General features: G+C 36.1%; 1 protein-coding gene across 11 annotated transcripts in view; it reads left to right on the top strand.

The window, feature by feature from the left end:
- Positions 1–25,338, top strand: part of HECW2 (HECT, C2 and WW domain containing E3 ubiquitin protein ligase 2) — a 445,235-nt gene that overhangs the window by 357,875 nt on the left and 62,022 nt on the right. For all 11 annotated transcript variants that reach the window (XM_051849334.2, XM_051849331.2, XM_051849332.2 and 8 more), the window contains 4 exons: positions 3,136–3,270; positions 6,557–6,659; positions 9,449–9,545; positions 22,429–22,512. In XM_051849334.2, the coding sequence (XP_051705294.1) occupies positions 3,136–3,270; positions 6,557–6,659; positions 9,449–9,545; positions 22,429–22,512 (419 nt within the window). The remainder of the gene's footprint in view (positions 1–3,135; positions 3,271–6,556; positions 6,660–9,448; positions 9,546–22,428; positions 22,513–25,338) is intronic.

Below are 25,338 nucleotides of genomic sequence, written 5' to 3' on the forward strand. Positions count from 1 at the left end.
TTCAGAGAAGAGACTTTAGACAGCCTCTTAACATCAAGTTAGGCTATGACACGACATACAAATCACAATTAACCTAAATGTAGACACTCATTTGTCCTTCTAATTAAAAGTGCATCATTGTACTCTAATGGCCTTATAAAACATTCCTAAGAAATTAGGTACATAGGCAATGCTATTTTAGTACTACGTATATTTTTGCTTTAAATAATATGGTTTATATTTTAAAAATTTAAAAAAGCGTGTTAAGTATAATTTACATAAAGAGATTAATTATGGTACCTAACTAGGTAGTCACCATGTTCATATATGCAAAGCAATCCCTACACTAAGGCCTTTTGAATAGTGACAGAAATAATGGACAAGTGTTGTAGAAGCTCATGTGGCATGTGGGTGCAGGGCCTGTCGGTACAAGTATGTGTGGAGTTTATTGCTGGTATAGCTTTATGCAAATACTTGAAAAGAAAGATGTTTCACTTGATGGGTTAGAGAAGAAGGGGTATTACCCAAGACGCTAAGCTGATGACAAAAATCTCACACAGAACCTCCATTTCACTGAGTCTTTGTACCTGAAATTGGAAAAGAAGAGGAAGGTGTGGGAAAAATTCTTATCCTATTTTTCTGCTTTATTTTCTAGTGCATCTGTTGCTTAACCTTACGCTTATTTCTTTATGAAGCTGTCGTGTTTTTTTTTCTATCTGGGAGCTACCTACAGATTATTTTGCTCCATTTTTTTTTTTTTTAAACAGGCAGAGTTAGACAGTGAGAGAGAGAGAGAGAGACAGAGAGAAAGGTCTTCCTTTTTCCGTTGTTTCATGCCCCAAATGGCCACTATGGCCGGTGAGCTGCAGCCGGCGCACTGTGCTGATCTGAAGCCAGGAGCTAGGTGCTTCCTCCTGGTCTCCCATGCAGGTGCAGGGCCCAAGCACTTGGGCCATCCTCCACTGCACTCCGGGCCACAGCAGAGAGCTGGACTAGAAGAGGAGCAGCCGGGACAGAATCCGGTGCCCTAACCGGGGCTAGAACCCGGGGTGCTCAGATTAACCTAGTGAGCCGCGGTGCCGGCCTGCTCCATGTTTTAATTATGTGTGTGAAGAAACATGTTTTTTCGTAACAGGAACATGGTTTTCTTAATAGGCATGTATATACCATATGCTTCTGGATTTTCCCAGATGTATTCATTCCTAGTTTTTTTTAAAAAAAGATTTATTTACTGAATATAATAAATTTAATTTGAAAGGCAAAGTTACAGGGAGGGGGATGTGGTGATGGTGGTGGTGGTCTTCCATCTGCTGATTCACTCCCCAAATGGTCGCAACAGCTGGAATGGGGCCAGGTCAAAGCTGTGAGACAGGAACTCTATCGGAGTCTCCCATGTGAGTGGAAGGAGCCCAAACACTTGGGCCATCATCCAGTGATTTCTCAGGCATATTAGCAGGGAGCTCGATTAGAAGTGGAAAAGCCAGGACTCAAACCATTTCCTGTAAAGGATGCCAGCCTGCAGGCAGTGGCTTAACCTGCTGTGCCGCAATGCTGGCCACCGTTCCTAGTCTTCTAAGGAACATTATAAACTGAGCTCCATTAGTCTGAAAAGTCAGTTTGCCTTGGCCTATGTTATTTGGCATGCATCGTATGCCCTGACACTCGTTCTGTCAGCACCAAGTCTCCTGGTTTTCTTAACAGTCCCTTTCATTCTTGATGACCTAAGTAACTTTATCTGATTATGGAAAACATGGAATTTATAAATGTACTTGAGATAATGGGTTTTATTATTACCATGAGTGAATATTTTCTATGAAAATTTACAACATTTGTCTCTACACAGGTGTAGAGTTTTAGACCTAGACAAATGGAAGAACGTTTCTATATTCCATCTTCATTGGAATACTGGGATAGATGGTTAATGCTCATTCATGATCTCATGTTGCCAGGTTCTGCAGTACACATGAGCAACATAGTTTCCACCCTCCTAGCACACTGTGATGAGAAATATTTATTATGAATGAGGGATATGTATTTTATAAGAAATCTTTAGCTCAGAGAACTTAAGTGATTTAATTCAAAGTCGGAGATGCGATGTGATGAGTTTGTACAGATGTCTAAAGGACGGCTAACTGGGCCTCCCAGGCATGAAAGGGATTTTTAGGGTCTTGAAAAATTGACCTAAGAATTGGGATGTTTTTTCCGTAGATGATAGGTAGCCATTAGGGCTTTGGATTAGGGTGGTGACGAAGTGTTTAGAAAGAGTTTTCTTTTAGCAAGGTACCTATAAGTGAATGAAGGTGGTAGATACGTGGAACAACTGAGGAACTACAAGTATGTATATGTGTAAGATAGAGCCCTTCCAAATCAAATGCAGTTCAGACTGGGAGAGGACAAACAGAGGGCACTACACTGGGAAAATGGGAAGGATTTAGTGGCTGACTGCATAGGAGAAGGAAGAGAAGCAAAAAGCAAGAGAAACTGATGATGCTCGAAGCTCTAATTGAGCTTCAAAATAATCATGGATGACAAGAACATCAGTTAAAAGAAGCTTTACTGTCTGTTTTTATGGGGTTCTCTGAGACCGTTTCCTTGATACTATCTTATAACACTATTTCCTAAAACCATAATGTCCCTTCTAACTCTCTTTATTCTAAACCCAATTTAAGTATGACTTTCTCTATTCTGATATGTCCTAATAAGGTAAGGGGAAATTGTCCAAGGGCAAGAACATGGAGCAAAGATTATTACTCAAAAGTGGGTCTGGAGTGAGCATTTGGTAAAACAGAACACTGGCTAGTACACTTGCATCCCTTATTGGAGTACCTGGGTTCAAGGTTCAAGTCCTGCTTCTTGCTTCCTGCTAATGTGCACCCTGGGAAGCAGAGGTGATGCGGGGGCGGGGGGCTGCCACCCACATGGGACACCCAGATTGAGTTCCTGGCTCCTGGCTTTTGCCTGGCCCACCCCCAACTGTCCCAGCGTTTGGGAAATGAACCAGCAGATGGGACCATTCTCCCTCCCTCCCCCCCACCCCAAGCCAAAGTGCATGCTAAATTTCTGGCAGAAAGTGGAACTTTTCCTGAATGTGTGATATAATAGATCAGCTATGTGTTTTAGCATGTAGAGACGGTTAATCATGTGGATTCGTCCTAGGCATTTTTTGTCGACCACAACTCCCGTACTACCACTTTCATTGACCCTCGGCTCCCACTTCAGAGCAGCAGACCCACGAGTGCGCTGGTTCATCGGCAACACCTGACAAGGCAACGCAGTCACAGTGCCGGTGAGGTGAGTCGCATGCGTTAGGGCCTGAGCTGTCGGTTGGTGTAAGTGCCTAAAATATGGTGGTTTATGGAATTGGCTTGACTTTTTATTATGTGCTTTGTTTTTCTGGTTTGATTTAGAGGGTGTAGTTCAGAGGCTGAAAAGCCCTGAGATATTGACAGGGCTTCTCTGAACATACCTATAACCTAAATTACACATTTAAAAGAGAGGATATATGAAGCAAGGTTGGTAGAATTAAAGATTTGGTTTAATTTGAAGAAAAGTAAGAAGGAATTAGTAATGACTGGAAGTTCAAGAGAAGATGCTGATAAGCCCTTTTGCACATCCAAGGAGAGCCCCATACGAAGAAATGAAAGTTACAGTGGGATAAAAATTTGCTTAAATATGGGGAAGAAATTTTTAAGTTAGGTTTGCTAGATTACATTAAAATATTCAGCCAAGGCTGTGGGATTGTGGAATCCTCATTAGTATTCCTTTAAATTATTATACATCTGAGAGTTGCCTGGAGAAAATTGGCTGAACTAAGAATTACTGTAATTTTACTGTGCTCTACTTTGTCATTTTGCAGTGACCCATGGTAACCACATGAGGGCCCTCTAATATCCTAACCAAAAGGACCAAAAAAATCTCACTTTTTCCTTCAGCAGCTTAAATTACTAGAAGGAATGTTTTAGGACAAATTTTCTCCCCTTTAATATGGGCTTATGCTTCAAGTGTATGTCATCATTGATGTACATTGTTTCTAAAAATTTCCTTAGATAAATAGAATTAAGATTCTTTTCTGGCATGCCTTTTCTATCTGTGTGTATGTCATATTTTCAATATTATATTGTAGGGCCAATATTTTTATAGCTTCTGTTAAAAGAAAAAATTATGAATGCAATAAATAACTGGATTTGGTTCATCAAAATTCCACTCTTGGAATTTCCCTTCATAATTTACATGCTTGCTCTAATGCCTCATGTGCTTGCTGGTTTTAAGTGTAGACACAGAAGAATATACATGAGAAGCTCATATAAAAATGATATATAAATCTTTTGCGGGATGAGGTATGTACAAAAAATATTTATGTTTTATGAGTAGCTAATAAATCTTTACCTTGCTCTCATATAAACCATTAGTGGTGAACTAGATGACGCTAGCAGCATTTGTCTTAAAAGCAGAACAAACCTTTGGACCTGTATGCAATATGTAGCATAATTATGACTGTCTGACTTCTCACATGGAGAGTGCACTTGAGCCACTTCCCTTATTGTGAGTTCATGAGTCTGACTGTTCAGGCCAATCAAGACTGTTTTCCTAGGAAACATGCATAGGATAGTTAGATATACTTGCTTTTTAAACCTTCTACCTTACAACTGGAATTGTTTTCATGGTCCAGCACTAGACTGTTGTGAGGGAGGGACCCTAAGGGGTCTGTTAAAATTTGAGTGAAGATTTCTCATCCTATTGATATTAACTGACCAGTAGAACAGAAATAACTCCCTCAAGACACAGCGTTCAGCCATGGTGTTGCTAAATCTTTGCAGGGACATCTTTTCTGATGCAGCTGTTGGAAGTGTGCACATCCTTACCACAATCTGATTCCACAAGTGAGGTCTCGAGAAGACCTCTGGCTGTTCTCAGAAATGAAAACACATGGCAGCCTACTGACAGGAGGGAAAGTACATCTCAGCATATTGAGGTCATAAATTTTCTGACTGACTGATAGTGTGTAGTTAATGATTGAATCCCCCCAGAGAGTGACTCTAAGCTACTAACTCAAAACAAGCAAGGTGAGAAAACTCCTACTTGTATATCTGAGTCTTTCCATCCTCCATCTCCTACTCATTCAGCCCATCCTCTGGTCAGTAGAAATCTTGATATCTTTCCCATACAACACATTAACGCTTACCAAACACCTACTCCGTGTGTTCGACATGGTGGTTGATGTTGTAGGGGGCACAAATAAATAACATGTGTTTCCTTAATTGAGAGAGAATCTGTAAAATCATAATACAAATGAATAAACATGAGTGAAAAATGCTTTATAAACTTTTATAATAGTAGAGAAGGAAAAGTGTGTCTTTACCCTTTTAGATAATGATAGATTTTTTTCTTTCTCTTTCTGCCTTTACTAAAGTATAATTGATAAATAATAAAAACTGTTAATAATTACAACTACTTTAGAAATACACATCAAGCATAGCAAAAGCTCTGAGGAGATTCATTTGACTTGATCTCAAAGGGAAGAGAAGTCTTCGTTGAGTAGGGACTGTTTGAACCAGGCTTTGAAGAATGGGTAAGAGCATTCTTGAGGGATAAGCAAGCAGCAAAGGGTGGGGAAGATATTTCTTGTGTTAGATCTTTAGAAAAATCCTCAGCCAACGGCTAACTGATGTAGTATGATAAAATGGTTGTGAAGGTTTCAGTGGGTGGGAATACAAGCTCTATTTTAAAAATATCAATATATCAATCTATGTTATTTTTCCTTTTGTTCTCTGCTTTTTCTACTGTTCTACTGTTGTCTTAAAAGACCTCTAGTATTTGGGGGGAAATGCTAAGGCAAAGCTAGACTAGTGTTAGAGCTTTCTACTAAGACTATTAATGGGTATACTTAGCTATCTGCTTTTGTGTATGAGTTTCTAAATCTATAATAAGTACAATAAATAATTCAGGTTAGGGCAACCCAATTTAGCTCCTCCACACCTGCTGCTGTTAGCTCCCTGTTGTGGGAGGCTCAAACCAGAAAGAGCTGTTGTGCCAGGTGCTCTAATAGGCATGTAAAATTGCTTCTAAGGAGATGATACATTAACTCAGAACCCCACAGGAAGATTGCTGCTCTTCATCCCTCCTCTGCTGAGACAGGGAATTCTCTGGCCTGCCTTGGCCAATGGAAGGAACATCTTGGCACTGTCCCAATATATTTTGTACCACCCAGTTCTTCCCATTGACAGTATTGTTGCAGGTTGTGTTCTGTCAATGCAGAAGTTATTCCTGATCAACAGGTCTGCTATTTAGCTGCTGCATTCTTAGTAATCATAAGCATATTGAACTACTTCAGTGCTAAATAGCCACTATCCCACCTCCTTTTAAGGATATGGCTGTGCCATTCTTCTCTCTGTTCAGCTACTAAAGTGGGGCTTTCAAGGACTGAGAACCTTGTTTCAGCTCCACAGCTGGCAGCTGTTCCAGTCCTTTGGTATTTCACCATGCTCATTGTTAAGTACTTGGAACAATTTGGTTGAGATTGCTGATAGAAAGCTCTGTAGCTCTGAGCACAGAACATAAATGATGCTTGTGTTTGCAGGTAGGAGAAGATTCTCGACATGCAGGACCACCAGTTCTTCCCAGGCCATCCAGTACATTCAATACAGTCAGCAGGCCACAGTACCAGGACATGGTTCCAGTGGGTATGTGACCCCTTTCCAGAAGCTTTTGTGCTTTCATGTCAGAGGAAACCACGTATACTGTGCAAATACTTCCTTGTTGTCCGCCTGCTACTTTTGATGTGCATTCAGAAATTGCCTCGTTATCCTTAAGAAATTTAGAGCAAATCCTGGAGACTTAAATCTCCAAGGGCTTTGTCTTGCAAAATTCTATAGGAGGAGATTTTAAAACTATTATTATTCTGCCATTTCTGAGAACTATTATATTGCTGAAGTTGAGGAAAACTGTTTATTTTGCAATCATTGTGAGGTAAGCATTTGGACAAGTGTATACTTGAGGTTTGAGACAGAATTTAGATGATGTGGGAATCTGTAATAGCCTCGCAAATTAAAAAAAACAATGATAGCATATTTTTTTTTTTACTTGAGAGAATCAGAGAGGGAGATAGGACTCTCATCTACTAATTCACTCCCCAGTTGGACTAAGGCTGGAAACATCACATTATGCCTTCCAGAGTCTGCATTGCAGGAAGCTGGAATTGGGAGCAGGAGCCAGAAATTGAACCCAGGCATTCCAGTGTAGTATGCAGGCATCTTAATTGGTGTCTTATCTACTAGACAAAATATCTGCTTCAATAGCACATTCTTGAGATATTTTGTAGCAAATTGGAGGCATCAAGAGCCTAAAAAAAAGAAAGTTAAAAATAAATCAATGCAGGCATATAGTAGAAAACAACTTGAATAGTTATTAAAATAATAAGGTTTGGGACCAGCATTGTAGCATAGCAGGTAAAACTGTAGCCTACAACACTGGCATTCCATATTGGTGCTGGTTCAAGTCCTGGCTATTCCACTTCCAATCCAGCTCCCTGCTAATGGCCTGGGAAGAGTGGTGAAAGAGTGCTTAAGTGTTTGGGCGCCTGCTGCCCAATGTGGGATAAAGCTCTAAACTTAGGCCTGGCTCAGCCCTGGCCATTGCAAACACTTGGGGAGTGAACCAGCAGATGGAAGATCTTTCTCTCTCTCTGTAACTCTGACTTTCAAATAAATAACTCAGTCTTTTTAAAAAATTTGTTAAATGATAAGGTTTAAGTAAATCAGTGATTTTCAATTATAGAATCTCTAAGGCAGGTGGGGTAGACAGGTGGATAGAGGAATGTACAAGTTCTTCTCTACAGCTTAAATTAGAGAAATTCTCTATTTGTTTGCTTCTGCTTTAAATTTTTTAATTAAAAAAATTTATCTTGAAGTATAATGGCCATGACATAAAGAAGTTTGACAACTACTGATAGGAAGAAATCTAGGGTCAAAGTCTAGCAGTTTGTGGTTTATGATATCACTATTAACACAATACTAAATATTGCATGTCGAATTTTAAAATACTATACAATTTTTGCTTAAAATTTATCAAGTCTCTGCTCTTGGGTAGAATATAAACTTCAATTCAATTACATAAGTGTCTCCATTATTCATGTGTTATGAAATGTTAATTTAGAGAAACTCTGAGTTAGCAGTGGGATTCCATTTTAGCAGATAGTATCTATTAAAACGTCTTTTTCATATTTCATTAAAATATATATAGATAGTGTGATGTAGCTAAAATTTGAGTTGATACATAAATACTGAAGCATACTTTTGTTTAATTGCTTGTTATTTTTAGGAAAGCATATTTCTTAGTTATAGTTATAAACAAAATTGTTGACTGCACCAGGATCTCTCTTGTTTGAGGGTCAATCTGTTTTCTGTGAATTTGTGCCTCCTTCCGATTATTAATAAGTATAACCAAACTGAATCATTTTAAAAATTATTTTCTTGACAAGAGCAATATTAATAGGTCCTTAGTAAACTTTAATTAGCTATTTTTAAATTTTTTCATCCAGACTTGACTATGATATAGTGGTTATTTTAAAAACATATTTTGTACATGGTTGATGATGATGATACTTATGACTGTTAATATTGTTGGTTTGGTGAAGAACTATTTGGGGCTTAATGTTATTTATTTCCACATAGAGTTTGGGAGTGCTCTGTCTTCTGCATTTTAGTCATAGCTGTCAGTGGCAACTATTATAGTTTGACAACTCTGGTTCTGACTCATAACCTCTGTCTGGCTGATACTCAATCAGAAGTTTGACCAGAAGATGGTTTTCTACTTCTGACTTACCATTTGTTGTAAGGTTGATCCTGGTAAGCTTAAAGTGATCAATGTCAGCAGTATTCCTGGTGAACTAAATATCATAAATATGGGGCTGATCAAATGGGTTTAATAAAAATATGTAAGTAGTGTCTGTTATTGTAGCATAGTGAATAAAGCGGCCTGCCTGTGATGCTGGCATCCCATGTGGGCATGGGTTTGTGTCCCAGCCGCTCCACTTCTGATTCAGCTCCCTGCTAATGGCCTGGGGAAAGCAGTAGCAGAAGACCCAACCATCTGGGCCCCTGCCACCCACATGGGAGAACTGGAAGAAGCTCCTGGCTCCTGGCTTCTGCTTGAACCAGCCATGTCCATTGTAGCCATTTGGGGAATGAACCAGCAGATGGAAGATCTCTCTATAAATCTGACTTTCAAATAAATAAAATTTTGTTAAAAAATGCTTAATAAACCATTTCCACCAGATGTTTTCTAATAATCAGATAATAGGTTAGATACAAATTAGAATGTAATATAGTAGTAGTTAAACTGTAGCTCTAAGCTGTGAGCTTGAATACAAGGAATATTTGTCCAAAAACCAGATTTTTAAAAGTTTGGATTCATAGCCAGAAAATAAATTACAAATTTTCTAAAAAAAGTTATCTTTTCTGATATTTTTCAGCTTATAATGACAAGATTGTTGCATTTCTCCGTCAACCCAATATCTTTGAAATTCTACAGGAGCGTCAACCTGATCTCACTAGGAATCACTCACTCAGGTAACTGTAATATTCACTTGCTTCAAGGTGCCTAAGTTTCAACCATTAAGTCTTAGTAACACTGATAATCACCTTGGGAATTCACTCTTTTTCTTCTACCATTCTTTACAAAGGCATATTGTGCACAAGTATTCTGTGTCATCAACATCAAGTCATTGTAACACTGGCTTCTCTCCATTAAGTATAAGAGTTGAATAAGCTCAACCAAAACACCTAGAATTCTCTTTAAAGAAGGGATATGAAAAAACAAACAAAAACGTATAGCTACAATGCGTCATCGATGTGTAGATGTTCAGAGTATAATTAAAATAATGAGACACTATCCTTTTGAAATATAGCTTGAATAAACCAAAATAACAGAGTTTATTGAATTAAAATTGGTAAAGTCTTAGACTTGGTATTCACATTTTTACACACATACGCATGCACGCACACACACCCCACAGGGGAACACAAGTAGTAAGTCGGATCTTTAGTCCAACATTCCCTTGTATGAACCCTGTCTTCTAAACAACTCTTCAATGTACTGTGCTTGAAGCCAGGTTTTATTTTCTTGAAGACAGGCTGCTCCTCTTCTCTGACAAGTTTCCTCATCTAAATTTAACAAGAGAGATCTTTCTTGTAAAGCCTAGTGCAAGTTCCCCCTCCTTGAAATCTTTCAACTCTGCTATGGACTCTCACTCATGATCTGGCATAGACTGTCTCAATTTCAGTGTGCTAGGCATCAGTAGGTGTGGAAAAAGGAGTTTCTGCTGAAAATATTACATAACCCATTTGGTCTGCATGTTACCTGTACAGGCATAAATATATTTTCCCAATGGTACCCTCCTGGCCCACAGCAGTGTTTATCAAACACTGGTTCATTTGTGCCAAAGTGAGCTTTATAAAATTCAAAATTCCAAGCCTCACCCCTTCTATCTCTTCTCTCTTCTCTGAATTTATACCATTATCTTCCCACACCTTGGCTGGAAATATAATTCAGGAAGTCTGGATAGAGGCCAAGCATTATTTTCTTAAAATCTCTCCATGTAATTCTCATGGCACAGCCAGGTGTAATCACCTCTGGTCTAGACACTAATTTGATGATTAATCATGTAGTGTATCAAAGTGTGCTTTGTACTCTTTTGACTATTCAACTTCCATGCTTTGATATTTCAAATCCTTATGCTTTCTTTTCGAGTATATTTTAAAATCCTTATGAATAGGGATCTGGTCCAACTCATCGATTCTCTACTGCTCAAATACCTAAAATAGCACTTTGCAATTAGTGACTGTATATATTTATTTGTTGATGGAAAATAAACTACCAGGACAGCACTATGGTGCAGAGGGTAAACCTGCCACCTTCAATGCCAGCTTCCTATATGTGCACTGGTTCGAATCCCAGCTGTTCCACTTCCAATCCAGCTCTCTGCTAAGGCCTGGGAAAGCAGTAGAAGATGGCCCAAGTCCTTGGGCCCCTGAACCCATGTGGGAGACCTGGAAGAAGCTCCTGGCTCCTGGCTTCAGATTGGCCCAGCTCCAGCTGTTGCAGCCATCTGGGGAGTGAACCAGAGGATGAAACACCTCTCTCTTTCTCTCTGCCTCTGCCTCTCTGTAACTCTGCCTTTCAAATAAATAAATATTTAAAAATAAATTAATTAACAAATAACTCTTGCAATGTTCTCAGTTTATTATGTCTTTAAGATTGTCATTAACTTCTAAAATTTCCAAAGGCTTTCAAATATGACACTATAAGGGTTGCTTACATTACAAAAATCACAGTTTCACAGGGTTAACATCTAACTCAAGTTTTAGTGCTTTCCCCAGCATAAGCATGCTCCTCTCAGTCAGAAAAAGATTATAGAAAATTATCCAAGTATGAATTTTGTGTGTGTGTTTTTAATGGCATCCACTCAGTAATCCCTAGTCCACTAGAAAGTCTTGCGTAGGAAGTTTTAGTTAATAAAATTGTAGAAATGAGCTGTTCAGTGCTCTAATTAAAGATCTTAGAGATTCCAGATTTCAAATCAGGGCAAACAAAATTTCTCCTCTTTTGTTAAGCACAGGATAACAGCTCCAGATAGTACACACATACACACACACACACGAAGTTTTCCACTTACTCTCAGCACTAGCACTCCACATTATTGTTTAATGCAGTTAACACATCTTTAAATCGTCACCATTGGAGAAATTAGGTGATTGAATCCACCTGACTGGGCACCTAACTTGATCATTACTCTTCATTGAGCTGTGGAAACCTGAAGAAATCCTGACAAAAGGCAAAGCTACTGACCGCAGTTGGCAACTTTTGTGTTTTTTTTTGTTTTGTTTTGTTTCTGCTTTTTCAGTCTAAATGTCTCCAATCTCGTGAGGATTGCTGAAGATTAATCTTCTAATATAGATCTCACATGGTAATTTCTTGCTAAGAAATTATTTCATAGGCTTTGAAATATGTTTCCACCTCTAACTTCTGAAAAGTTTACAGAATTTGACCATGGAAAGACTATGCAGCAGTAATAAGCAGAAGGAAGCAGGAGCTTAACCCAACGAGAGAATGCTGATCCTCTTACCCTGAGTGTGTATCACACTGCACTTTGATTTTCTGCAAAGTTTTTGGTAGTTAAGCATTTTGCTTATCATTAACAACATAAGAGGAAGTTCATATATATGAAAGAACATTCTGTTTCATATAATTAAAATTGCATTGTAATCAGTATTCTCACAAATGCAGAGAAACAGCTGGAGATATTTAATCTCACATTTTAATGATATTTCTGATAACAGATTTACGTGTGGCATAGAGATACTGGGTAATCTGTGTGTCAGAGGTTACTTTGGACCTGGGCAAGGGTCACCAATCCCATGGTAACTCTATATACGTTCTTCCTCATCTGTGGCACAGTCACTCAAGAGAAAGAACCGTGCTTATTTTCTCTATGAAATAAAGGGGAAATAAATGATATGACTTGAGAACCTCTGGGTTTTTCTTGTAATTCCTCCTAAAACAGAGAAGAATAAGCAATTTATTTAGTTTGTGTCTGTATATAGCTTTTTCTTCCATAAGAGTTCACATGTCTATCTTTCCCTGTGGAATGACTGTGATTTTCCATGCAATAGGACATGGCTTTTACTTTCAACGGCTGTATTTATATCACTGCTTTCTCCAACTTCATCTGTCGTGTAACTGTGAATGACACCAAGCTTTTCTTTTCTCCTTCTACATTTTAATCTTAGAAGAAACTTATTTTCCAAATGAGAAAAATCAGCATCAAAAGTGGGTAGCAACATGGGGCAGGCGTTGTGGTGCAATAGGTTAAACCACCACTTGTGATGCTGGCATCCCACATTGGAGTACTGGTTTGAGTCCTGCCTGCTTCCGCCTAGGAAGGCAGTGGAAAACAGCCCAAGTGCTTGAGCCCCTGCCCCCATGGGGAAGACCTGATGGAGTTCCTGTCTCCTGACCTTGGCGTGGCCCAGACCTGGCTGTTGTGGGCATTTGGGGAGTAAACCAGATAAAGGGTCTTTCTGTCATTAACTCTCTCTCTGTCATTGAAAATAACTTTCAAATAAATAAGTAAATAAATAAATCAGAATTTGGTACTACCTCTAATGAGTAGTATTCCATTGGATTATTATATATTATTATATACTATCTTTGGTTCTCATTGGGAGTGTGATTACTCATACTAAAATGTTTATATACTGTGACATAGAAAATAAAAACTGAAACAGAATGTAGTAAATAGTGTATCTAAATGCAGAAAAACTTGTTAAAAACAACCTTTAATAATAATTAAAAACAACCTCAAAATGATATAATACATGTGCATGCAATAAAATGTTTGGTTTTGGTGTTTATACAATATTGTGTTATGAAAAAGCATCTGATGTCATAACCTGAGTTGAGATCTGAGATTCCTCTCTCATTGTCCAGCCGTCTACTCTCGACCCCTCCCACTCTCCCCAGGCATTGATGATAATTATTCTGGGCACCAAGCTAACTCCCCTTTGAATGCTTTCTACACGGATTCCCTTGCCATGAGAATGAGATCTTTTTTCATCTGTGTAAATAAGACCATCCCACATTTTATGTTTTTAGTAAATTCAGTAACTTGAAAGTCAAGAAATTCTGAGCTATAAAAGGCAAATGGATGTGTCTTAGGATTCACCATTATGGTATTTTAAGAGTCCTGAAGTTTTATTGTAGTTTAATTTTGCTCCATCTTTTCTTGTTTAAAAATAATATTTACCCATTTTGGAATTATTAAGCAATACAGACTTTTATGGACTAAAAATTTAAATAAAAGTAAAAATTTCTGGGGCCATAAATGTGGTGCAGTGGATTAAGCTGCTGCCTATAACACTGGCATCCCATATAAGTACCAGTTCCGGTCCTGACTATTCTTCTTCCAACCCAGCTCCCTGCTAATGCATCTGGGAAAGCAGCAGAAGATGGTCTAAGTACGTGGGCCCTTGCCACCCACATGGGAGACCCAGACAGAGTTGGAGGCTCCTGGCTTCGGCCTGGCACAGCCCTACCTGTTGCAGCCATTTGGTGAATGAACCAGTAGATGGAAGATCTCTCTTTCTCTAACTCTTCTTTCAAATAAACAAATGAATCTTTTAAAAAAATTTAAAAAGAGTTAAAAGTTTGCAAAAACTATCCTACATAAAACAAACCCCAGATTTCAAAATTTCTAACCTATTTCTCATCTAGCTTTATAGCAATTTTTTTTCTATATTTAATATTGGGGTAGAAATAATTAATCTCAGTTAACATCTAACTGCTTAGTATAAATAGCATGAGTTTACATCTGTGAGTCCTTATGCATTTTCCTGTTAAGATTTGCTCTCTCTCTCTCCCAGTCCTCTGATTTATTTCTGCTCACTCAGATGTCTGGACCAACATGGCAATCTTTTGATCTTTTTTTGTACCAAATTTCAATAATGGGAAACCTAGATTGAGATTTTTCTATGGTTTTACATCAGGATAATAATAGAATTGTTAAGGATACTTGCTTAAAATAATGAATTCACACTACATAGTCAAAGCCAGTGGAATGATCTGGTTCCCAAGTATAACTCCCTGGGAGACCAGCAGTAATGGTCAGATAGTAGGTTTTGATCCTAAGAGCTCAAATGTGGGCCTTGACAGACCTGGGCTTGGATTCTCACCCTGAAATTATTCACTAGGTGACTCTGAATGTGGCATTTAACGACCTTCCAAGTTGTAACTGTCGTTTGTAAAGTGAAGATAGAAATTTCTAAGTTGTGGGATTTCTTTGAAGATTAAAAGGACATATATATATATAATGTGTATATATTATATGTATATATATATCAAGCACTTGCTATTGTGTAAGCATAGAAGGCATACCGTGAATTTTATATATATGTATATATATAATTATATTAGTAGTCCTCACTTATTCCTTGTACCATGAGACACAGTTTAAAGTAATTTGCCCCTAAACTTACTCTAATTCTCAAAATCCCTATTCCTGAGACTGACCATACCTGTAAGTGGAAACATGTGGTCCTGTGAATCTAATTGAACTGCAGCTAGGATCTCTTTCATTCCATGATTATCATCTGGGTGGAATATTTTTCTAAAGCTGTTTTTACACAGTTTTCTTTTTTTTTAAGATTTATTTATTTATTTGAAAGGCAGAATTAGAGAGGGATAGAGGCATAGACAGAGAGAGATAGAGATAGAGAGAGAGAGAGAGAGAGAGAGAGAGAGAGAGAGAGATTTTCTATCTGCTGGTTCACTCGTCAGATGGCCACAATGGCCAGAGCTGAGCTGATCCAAAGCCAGGAGCCAGGAGCCAGGAGCTTCTGGGTCTCCCATGCGGGTGCAGGGGCCCAAGAACCTGGGCCATCTTTTACTGTTTTCCCAGGCCTTAGCAGAAAGCTGGATTGGAAGTGGAGCAGCTGGGAACCGAACCGGTGCCCACATGGGATACCAGCACCACAGGCAGCGGTTTTATCAGCTATGCCATAGCACTGGTCCCTATACAGTTTTCGATGGGGAACTTTACTCTAAAGTCTTTTACATGTATGGTAAAACCAGACTTGATTAGTTCATGCCTAGACAGAAGACATCACAAGCAGTTAGTTTTATTTTAAATTAAAATTTTAATAATTGTATGTATTTATGGGGTACAGCATGATTATTTGATAAATATATGTAAAATGTGTGATGATCAAATCAAGTTAATTAGCACAGCCATCTCCTCCATCCTTTCTTTGTGCTGAGAATATTTAAAATCCTCTCCTCTTGCTATTATTTAAGTATCCATTAAATTACTGTTAACTGTAGTCACCCTGCTGTGACTTAGAAGTTCTAATGAGAGATTTGGGGTATTGTTCCCTGTTCTGTGACTTCTGCAAAAGGAACAATTGCCATTCATATTTTATTTAAACAGACATGTTAATTTCTAGATGTATACGTACTTTTGGTATATTCATGGATAGACTGCCATAACTACAGAACTTTTAGTTTTAAAAATACTGATTAGTCAATTACTTAACATAAGAAGTCACCAAACAAGAATTCTAATAGCCAAAATTAGTTTACATACTTTTCAGAATAGCACAAACAAGTACTTGTTAAATTGTTTTCCTGTAAATATGGTTCCCTGATATAACTGAGAGGTTCCCAAATTGTAAATATTTTTATCCACTAGATATTTCTTCAAAATGTTTGCTTGCTGATAAAACAGGGTTTTCAAGTCTTTTCTCACATGAGGAATAAACATGTTTTAGTTGTATCTTTTTAGTTGTTAATCTTTGCTTTTTATTTTGCCATTTATTTTTGTTTCAGTTATCAAGAAAACAATGTGGTAAAATGTTGCCTTTTGTTGGTAGTTGGTCAGATATGGAGTCTCTGTGGACCAAAGCAAAATAATACTGAATCCAGCCTCTATGATTTCCCCAAACCCACAAGCATAATTAGTCCATTTCTAAAATCATAAGGAACACTGAGTATCGCTTAACATAGGATAAAATGCTCTTAATGAAATCAGTTTTTACATGTATTTATTATTAGTATTATAGTGAATCATCAATTATTAGTGAAACAGAAGTATTTCTTACAAAGAAAACAAAATAAGAATTCCCTCTGTTAGTATTTTTCTCTTTTTTTTCCTCTAGCAGCAGACTTAGATAGTAATGAAAACTCTCTTCAGAAAAACTGACATAGCATCAGTGTTGCTTAAATTAAAATTACCTTGTTTACTGCACATTGTCCTGCATACAAGTGGCTACTATTAACATTTCACATTGAATAAGTTATTACCCTCAGATTCTTTGGAGGAAGAGATACATTACACAGAAAACATTGTTTGTAAATCCATCATAATGCCAGTGTACTGGAGAACTGGATATGATATGTGTCTTACTTTTATAAATTACAGTGGAAATAGCATACACTTAAAATATTTAAAAATATCTGTGCTTTCCTACCATATTTATTGTCATATACTTGTATCCCAAATGTAGTATAAGCTATATGAAGTTAGTTTCTGCGTTTTGCTCATCTTTTTAATCCTAATAGGACTTCTCACATTGTTGCATGTAATGGATGTTTGATAAGCATTTATTAAGTGAATCAATTTCAGAGACCATATGTATAACTGAGAATTAATAATAACACTTTAAACTATTCCAGTGGGCAAGCAGCTATATTTCTGTTACTCAGAGTGACCTACATAAAGACACAGAATTCATCTTTTTAATGTAGCAGTTGATGTATCTTTGTATATTCTACTATGTATTTTATATCCCAAAAAATCATAGCAGTTATTTATTTTGATAGCTAAATTTCTCTAAAACATAGCATTATCTTGGGTATTGAGATGATTTTGAATAATGTTCAATTACATTAGGATTTGATTAATATTATGTTTTATTTTCGAATTAATTTGAGTACAATTAAATATTTACAATTGTCCTTTTTTCTTCTACAACTATATTTTCATGTCTTCAATCTTTTTACTTCTTGAAATAAATATTTCTTATTTTCTTTATGTAGTAACTGAATGCTTTTTGACAAAATGTTTCATGTTTTTGTTGTAGGTGGAATTTTTTTATTGATTGCCAAAATATAAGCAACTACCAGGTTTTTTTTTTTTTAGTATTATTTTCCAGAGATTGGTACTTCAAGTTATTTTTTCCTTTGCCTTGATGTTTATGTTACTGTTTGGAAAATACTACCTTATCCCAATAATCCTTTTATGAGCTATGCAGCTGGTTTTCCCATTCCAAGTGTTTCATAGTAACTAATTTTTGTGGGTTTTTTGGTATGTATATTTTGTGTTTTTGTGTATGTATTTTTAAGAATAAAATAATAACATAATATATTTTAAAGTCCTGAGTATGTTTAAAATTGAAATTCTTGTTACCAAATTCAGAAAAAATTATCATAATTCATAAGAAAATGTGACCATCACTCTGTAGGTTAGCATTCCAGTATATTCCTAGGTCTTAATTCTTTAGAATAATGGACTTTGGGTTCCAACTGTGAGAATGGTAGATGCTTTTGTGTGAATTCCTCTTATGGAATACGAAATGGTTTTGTTTCCCAGTAGTGCTTCCTCCTCCACAGAGGATATGTTCCAAAATCCCCGGTGGATGCCCGAAATCATATGTAGCACCAAACCCTATATATGCTATGTATTTCCTATGTGTATATTCACCCATGGTAAAGTTTAATTTACAAATTAGGTCTGTAAGAGATTAACAACAATGATTAATAGTAAAATAGAACAATTATAACGATATATGATAGTAAAAGTTACTTAAAACATGAATTATTTATTTCTAGAAATTTCCACTTAATAATTTCAGACTATGGTTGACCATGGGGAATTGAAATCATGGAAGCAAAAAATGTAGATAAGGGAGGGCTATTTATGAATGTAGAACTTTATTTCATTTGGGAATAATGTTTCCCATTATCCACTGAATTATGAGACATGTAGACCGTTCATATGTATTATCTCTTTGATACAACATTGCTTCCATTTTATAGAAAGGTTATTATAGATCATAGAAATACTCAGTAAATATTCATGAAATAAGCTAAGATGAACAACATGATTAGAACAATTTGCTAACAACAGAAAACAGCAAAAGGATTTGGGTCACCAGAAATCTAGTTTGGCTTTCTTTTCAGTAGTTATGCTGATTGTTGAAGAATGAATACAGAATTAGGAGGCATTTCTAATAATATTCTCAGTAGTTTAAAATTTTTGTGTGCTTACTATACAGGCTCCAGGCTAGGTATTTTCTTTACCTTCTGTAATTATGCTGATTTTAAGATGAGGAAACAACCTAAGAGAATTAAGTAATTCTCTAAGTTCCTAGCAAGGGGATACTTTACATCCATTTATGACAAATTTTGCCCCTAGTCATGTGGGTAGTTCATTTCACTTCTAGGTATCTATAAGAATCACATGATCGCAATGGACTTGAATTTTCAAATGTAAGCTATATAGTGGGAAATGAAAGAAAAAACTTTCTACTTTTTGGTTCTGTCCATCAAGTCAGCCAGTGTCTTCTGACTGTAATAATCAGTATGAATGGTCAATGCTAATTTTCTTTTCTTGACATTTTACTGTTAGGGAAGTCAGGAGTACTTCTCTAAAACTTCCCTCAGGCGTTTTTAGAAACCTAAGTATTTGTGAATGTGTCACTGAACTGTGTCTGCAGAAACCCTGGTCTGCAATCCAGTGTTTTGCGGTTTAGAGCAAAACTGCTTCTGATTGTTTCTGAACCCGTGCTCCTCTTTAACTGCGCCAAAATGTTGGTCGGTTTCTGTGGGAATTCCAACCTTGAGACTTTGTTTATTGTCCTCAAATGATCTTCTGCCAGAGCTGATCTTCCAGAGGGAGGTGGAGGTGATGGGGGAAGTGGCTACAGAGGCCTAGATTTGTGAGAGTCCTGGGAGACTTTCCTGAGGTCATCACTATGCAGATTAGCATCTTGTTTTATCAGTTGGGAGTTTTCTCACCAAGGGAATGCTTCTGTGCCTTCTCTGGGTTTCCCTTAATAGTAGATTCTGTTTTAGTATATAATCTGACACCAGCTTCTGGATTTTTTTTTTTTTTTTTTTTTTTTTTTGGCTTCAGCAAAAAATGGTAGCAAGGCTGTTTATTCCAAATACCACTAAGGGAAATTTTTAGGAGCCAAACCTGTTATTTTGGCATTAGTTGGTCAGGTGCCTGACTTGCGTTTTAGGAAGCACTTATTGTGTGCACAGTACCATGCACTACTTGGTAGTTGAGGAGCACAAAGATAAAGGAGTAAGGATTTCTGCCATCAGGAAACTTGTATTTCAAAAGGAATGCACTTATGTTAACAGCTTTTGTGAACTATAGAATGAAAAAATATACAAAGTAAGTAAAAACTAAATACACTTATCTCATTTTAGTCTTTTTGAACATCAACATGAAAACACAAAAGCTTCTTGCAGAATTTGAGATTATGTCTGCAGATTACTGTTAGACAAGGACACCAGGTTGAGAAACACTGGTCTACAAAATATTGGGTAAACACCTAATAACAACAAGGGGTTCCTTTTTTTATTTTCTCAGAAAAGATTGGTGACACTTCAGATGTCTAGTGACTTTTCTCTCTTCCTCAGCCTTGATCTGCTCTGTGACAGTTGATAAAGGAATGCCTTCTTTGTTTCTATATGACACATTTAAATGACCAGAGGAGCGGGTATAAAGGGTAAATAGAGTTCAGTTAAATGAACAGACAGGTTAATATTTTCACATAGTACTAGAATTGCCAGTTGCCATTCTCGTCCACTGCACCACATGCTTCTTGACTAGGGATTTTGTTTTACTCTCTGATGGATTCCCAGTGTGTGGTCCCACGTCCAGCACTTAAGTGAGGACTCAGAAAATGTGTGCTGATGAATGAGCGAACAGTGGTATAAGAAAGTACCTGTAGCGTGAGGTACATCAGATAACATGTTCCAGTGTGGTTTCTGGAAGCATATGACCCATAGCTTGTCATTGTGATATATTAACTGGCCTGGTAGAAAACTAGTCTCCGCCTGCCTTCTGGTATGTTCTTGCATGAAAAATAAGATCAGTTGCTTTCACTGCCTAGTTGCTAGTATCTGAAAAGTGATGAAAAGTTTCCCAGTTGGCATACTTCCTCTGGCGCCTTCTCGCTTTCCTTTCCTCACTCTGTCATCCTTGTGACTCAGGGAGCTATGATGGTTTTCTTATTCACAGGAAGCCTAAAAGCCACTGTCCAGAGCATAATATCGTTACCATCGTTCAACCCATTGTGTTTAGCTCTAGTAAAGGGAGATGGGAGGGTGCTCAGCCTGTCTGTGGGTTTTGTTCTACTTGCCGGGATTCATCGAGATGTAGACTGAGAAAATAAACTGCCTATTTGTTGGAGATAGCTTTTGATTCTTCAAGCTCAAAGCATATTTTTATTGACCCTTGTAAGAGTACTTTTTGGTTCAGTTCATTTCTCTCCAAGATAATTTTGTGTCTTAATTTCAACATTTCAATCTCTTATCAAAAAAAAATTCTCCAGATAATGGGCCTTGTTTTCTATCATGTGCCTCAGGCATAGGATTCTAACACTTGGAAGAAAATATTTGGCCTGGTTCAAGCCTTCAAGCTGAAATATGCAAAAATATTATGCAAACTGATACTAGCTAGGAGAAAATAAAGACTAAAATGTTTATCATGCATTGTATAATGTATAGTTAAGGGCAAATTAATTGAGTTTTCTATACATTAGGGAAGTTTTCATCTGAACAATTAAACTTTGCCTTCTACCTCCTTGCTTTCAGACCAGTAAGTAACCTTAAGAAAATTCAGATTTTAGAAATATAAAATGCAGTGGGAATCGATGAAAAACAGCAAATGGAAAAGTAAAATGCTCTATAGATAAGAACTAAATCTGAATACATATTTACATTAGAGGTTGGTATTTACTTCAGAGTTCAGTAATTTGATTATTGTCTCCTTAGCACTCAGAATAAACTTGCATATTTGCTTTGGCCTTTCTGTTTCAATCAAATGAAATGGTTTCAGTACTGTAGATTTTTCCTCGTCTTATAAAAATTGATAGCCCTGCTTTGACATAGCATGATGTAAATAAGAGGAAACAGCTGGGGAATTTTTATGGAAATGATATTTATATAATTCATTGAAAATAGTAAGATGACAGTGACTCATAAAACAAAAAGAAAAATGAGTGTCATAATAGTAGAAGTAACATTGTGTTTATATATATGCACATGTATATACTTATACATTTCCACAGGTCTACACACAATCTACTTCAGCAACTGTAGTAGCCAAAAGTATTTGAGTTTTTCGCTTATTTTAAAAGCTATATACACTTATATTGAATATACTTGTTATAATGCATATTTGCTTCAAAGTAGTAATGCACTCATCACATATGACTTAAAGATACACCATTAGGAAAACAGATAAATATACCCATGCAACCCCTTTTTGGAACAGTGAGGGGTGAACCTGACTATTTTTTGGAAGAGGATGGATCATCCTATGACCACAGCTTAATTCAGACCCACAACCAGCTTTAACTCAAAGCAGGGACTGGTTTTATGGTTGAATGGTATTACTACTTCTTGTAGTACTCAGGGAACAAAATAATCACAGTACTAAAATTATCTATTTTCCCCAGTGTTATAATTGGGAGATCTTGAAACACACAAGGTCATTCTTCAAGGCAGGGACCAAGTCTCTTGGACGTATGTTCCTAGGGTATTACACAATAAGTGCCAATTAATAAATAACAAAAAAATTACCATTATAAAATCAGTTTTACCACAGAGTTATGTCCCAAAAGCCTACCACATATATTCTGAGCTATTTCTTTGCTTGAATAGGGAGAAGATCCAGTTTATCCGAACTGAAGGGACCCCAGGGTTGGTGCGTCTCTCAAGTGATGCAGACCTTGTCATGTTGCTCAGGTATGGGACAACAGTCTTACAATATAAAGTCTCCTGTCATTGGGTATTATGGAGTGTTAATGGCAATAGGTAACCTAAAAATGTCTTTCCTTTATTCTTAAAGACATATTCATGTTGAAGATTTAGGATGCTGACTTAGTGATAGTTTGTTTCAGATTGTGTTTGTTATTCTTGAAATCTGTTTAATTCTATTTTTACTTTGCTGGTAAAGGAAGTGTTGGTGAAAGAAAAGTTGTACAGACTAATGAATGAATTGACACACTCAGAGAATGGAACAGAAGGTATCTAAATATAGTACACATAGTTTACCCTTCAGTGTAGAAGGGAAATCATTCTATATTTTCTTTCAAATATTTTTCCTCAAAATGTGCTTTGTTCCTATTTTTGATGCAAGACATTTCTTTGTTTTTAGAGTTTGGGTTTGGGAAATCAGATCAGAAAGTTGAAATTTGATCACTGGTACTCATGCCATCTTGATAGTCCTTCATAAAACTGAAAAATTTTATTTTTTCCCTTGATGTTAGACTAGCTTTGGTTTTAAATTTTAGAGTAGTGTAGAGGGAAAACTTTAGCTTTGAAAAGTCTTTCTTAGTTTTAGTATTACCCCTAAAATGTAAGCAAGCCAAATAAAAGTAATGCTTTGCTGTACCCAGTAATTGAGAGATACCTACTCCATAACCTCCATAGAGTTGAAAGGAATGGTATGCTGAACTATTCAAATAATGTTTTATTTATCCCTAAGTGCTAACAACCTGATTTCTGTTTTTCATAATGAGCTTGACCCTAACCGTTTCTAACTCTCCACTTGATAGTTACTGTATCTATTCCCATATTTCTGACTACCCCCTTGATTTTTACCAGAAAGTTATTATCCTTTACCATGTAATTGAAGTATAATTCAAAAGAATGTAATCACTCTCTGTAGAAACTTCACTAGACTATGAACAGGACCTGTTGCAGATGTGTTATGTGGTTGTGTATTTGAAAACTCATTCATATATAAAGAATAAGACTGCATTTCCCCTTGTTTGGTAAAATAACTATGTACTTGGAAGCTAAGGAGACTTTGGAGAAGTATAAAAACTTAATGTGTGGATAATAGTTCTGTAATCATTAGCATTTCTAGACTTTTACTTCCTCTGATCAAAATGTGTTTATTATTTTAGTAATAGTACACAAAAACCAATGTATTACATATGAAAGCTTAATAAAATATTTAAGGATTATTGAAAATGTTGGATTTTAATCATATCATCAGTTCTTTATATTTTATTCTCCTTTGTGTTAGAGTAATTTGAATTGGTGAATATAAACTCAAACAGGGTACTTGTTATATATGTAGCAAAAGACTGTTTGTCTTTTCTATATTTTGTCTATTTCTGTAAAAATAAATTACTTCTGGTATAAATGGACTTGATTGTCACTAATTTAAGTGAAAAATTTTCTATGTTATATAGGAAATGACTATTTAAAATTATTATAGTGGAAGATACTACAAATAAAAGCATAAAGAAAAGTAATAAACTGGAAGGGTATATTCACAATACATAAAATAAAAATGTCATGAATACATAAAGAATACCTTCAAATTAAGATAGCCTAAAAGGAAAAGTAGATAAAGGATTTCAAGGGCATTTCATAAACCTTGAAATATGACTAGCCATTAAATTCAAGGAAACATGCTATAAATAAGAAAAAACAATTTAAAATAATGAGACATTGTTTCACACTATTTGGTAAAAATCAAAAAGCCTGATAATACCAAATGAGATAGAGGAGCCGTAATATGGTCTGTACTTTGTGGGATTATATTTTCTACATCTTTGGAGTACAAATTGACGCTACCACGTATAGTTGAAACGGCATTTAAATAATAGTGACTAGGCAGATCTACTTTTATATATATATACTTTATTTATACAAGGAAATTATTTTTACATGTACAAAAGTTGACCTAAAATATGTTCATTGTACCAAGTAAATATTTCTCAAAAGAGGTGTGGATAACTAAAGTATATGTTCATAGAATGGTCTACTATAAAGCAGGTGAAAGGAATAAATTATTTCCTTATGTATCTGCTTAGACATCAGAACTGTATTATTGAATAGAAACAATCTCAAGCATATGAGTATGCTTACATAACATTTACGTGATTTTTAACAACCTATAAACACTATATATTATTTATCTGTACACATATGTTATAAAATATAAATTTATGGAAGGAAGTATACCTGTTAAATCATGAGAGAGGAGAATAAAAGGGACTTCATATATACATATGGATGACATCCACACTTACATAGATATATGGAGTCAGATATATGCAGATCTATTTATGTATCTATTTATTTATGAAAAAATGGTAATTAATATTTATTAATCCTAGGTGATGTACATCAAGTGTCTTATAGTCTCTTTTATGTATTAAACTTTTTATGTAAAGAAATTTATCTTTTGATATACATGATTTCTGATTATTGGTTATATTTATATATATTAAAGAATAAATGTTATGAACAGAAGTGTAGATGTCTGAGGAGTGCTGCTTCCTACTTGTTAACAAATTAAGCTATAGGTTACTATATCTTTGGGGTATCAACTATTCCATGAGACTTTCGCTTAGCAACTAATTTTAAATTTGTTATTCTGATAGTTATTGATTTATTGAAAAAGAGTGCTAGATTTTTCAGGGCTTAATTTTGTATTAGAGGTAAGATTATTTACCACTGCTGTTTAAGTGACTTTGACTTATAGTCTAAAGGTACAATGGTAGCTTCAAATCATGTAGAATGTTTTTGCTACAGTGGTCTTGCAGGGGTGTA

The sequence above is a fragment of the Oryctolagus cuniculus genome, chromosome 3 (genome assembly GCF_964237555.1).
Source record: "Oryctolagus cuniculus chromosome 3, mOryCun1.1, whole genome shotgun sequence".
Lineage (NCBI taxonomy): Eukaryota > Metazoa > Chordata > Mammalia > Lagomorpha > Leporidae > Oryctolagus > Oryctolagus cuniculus.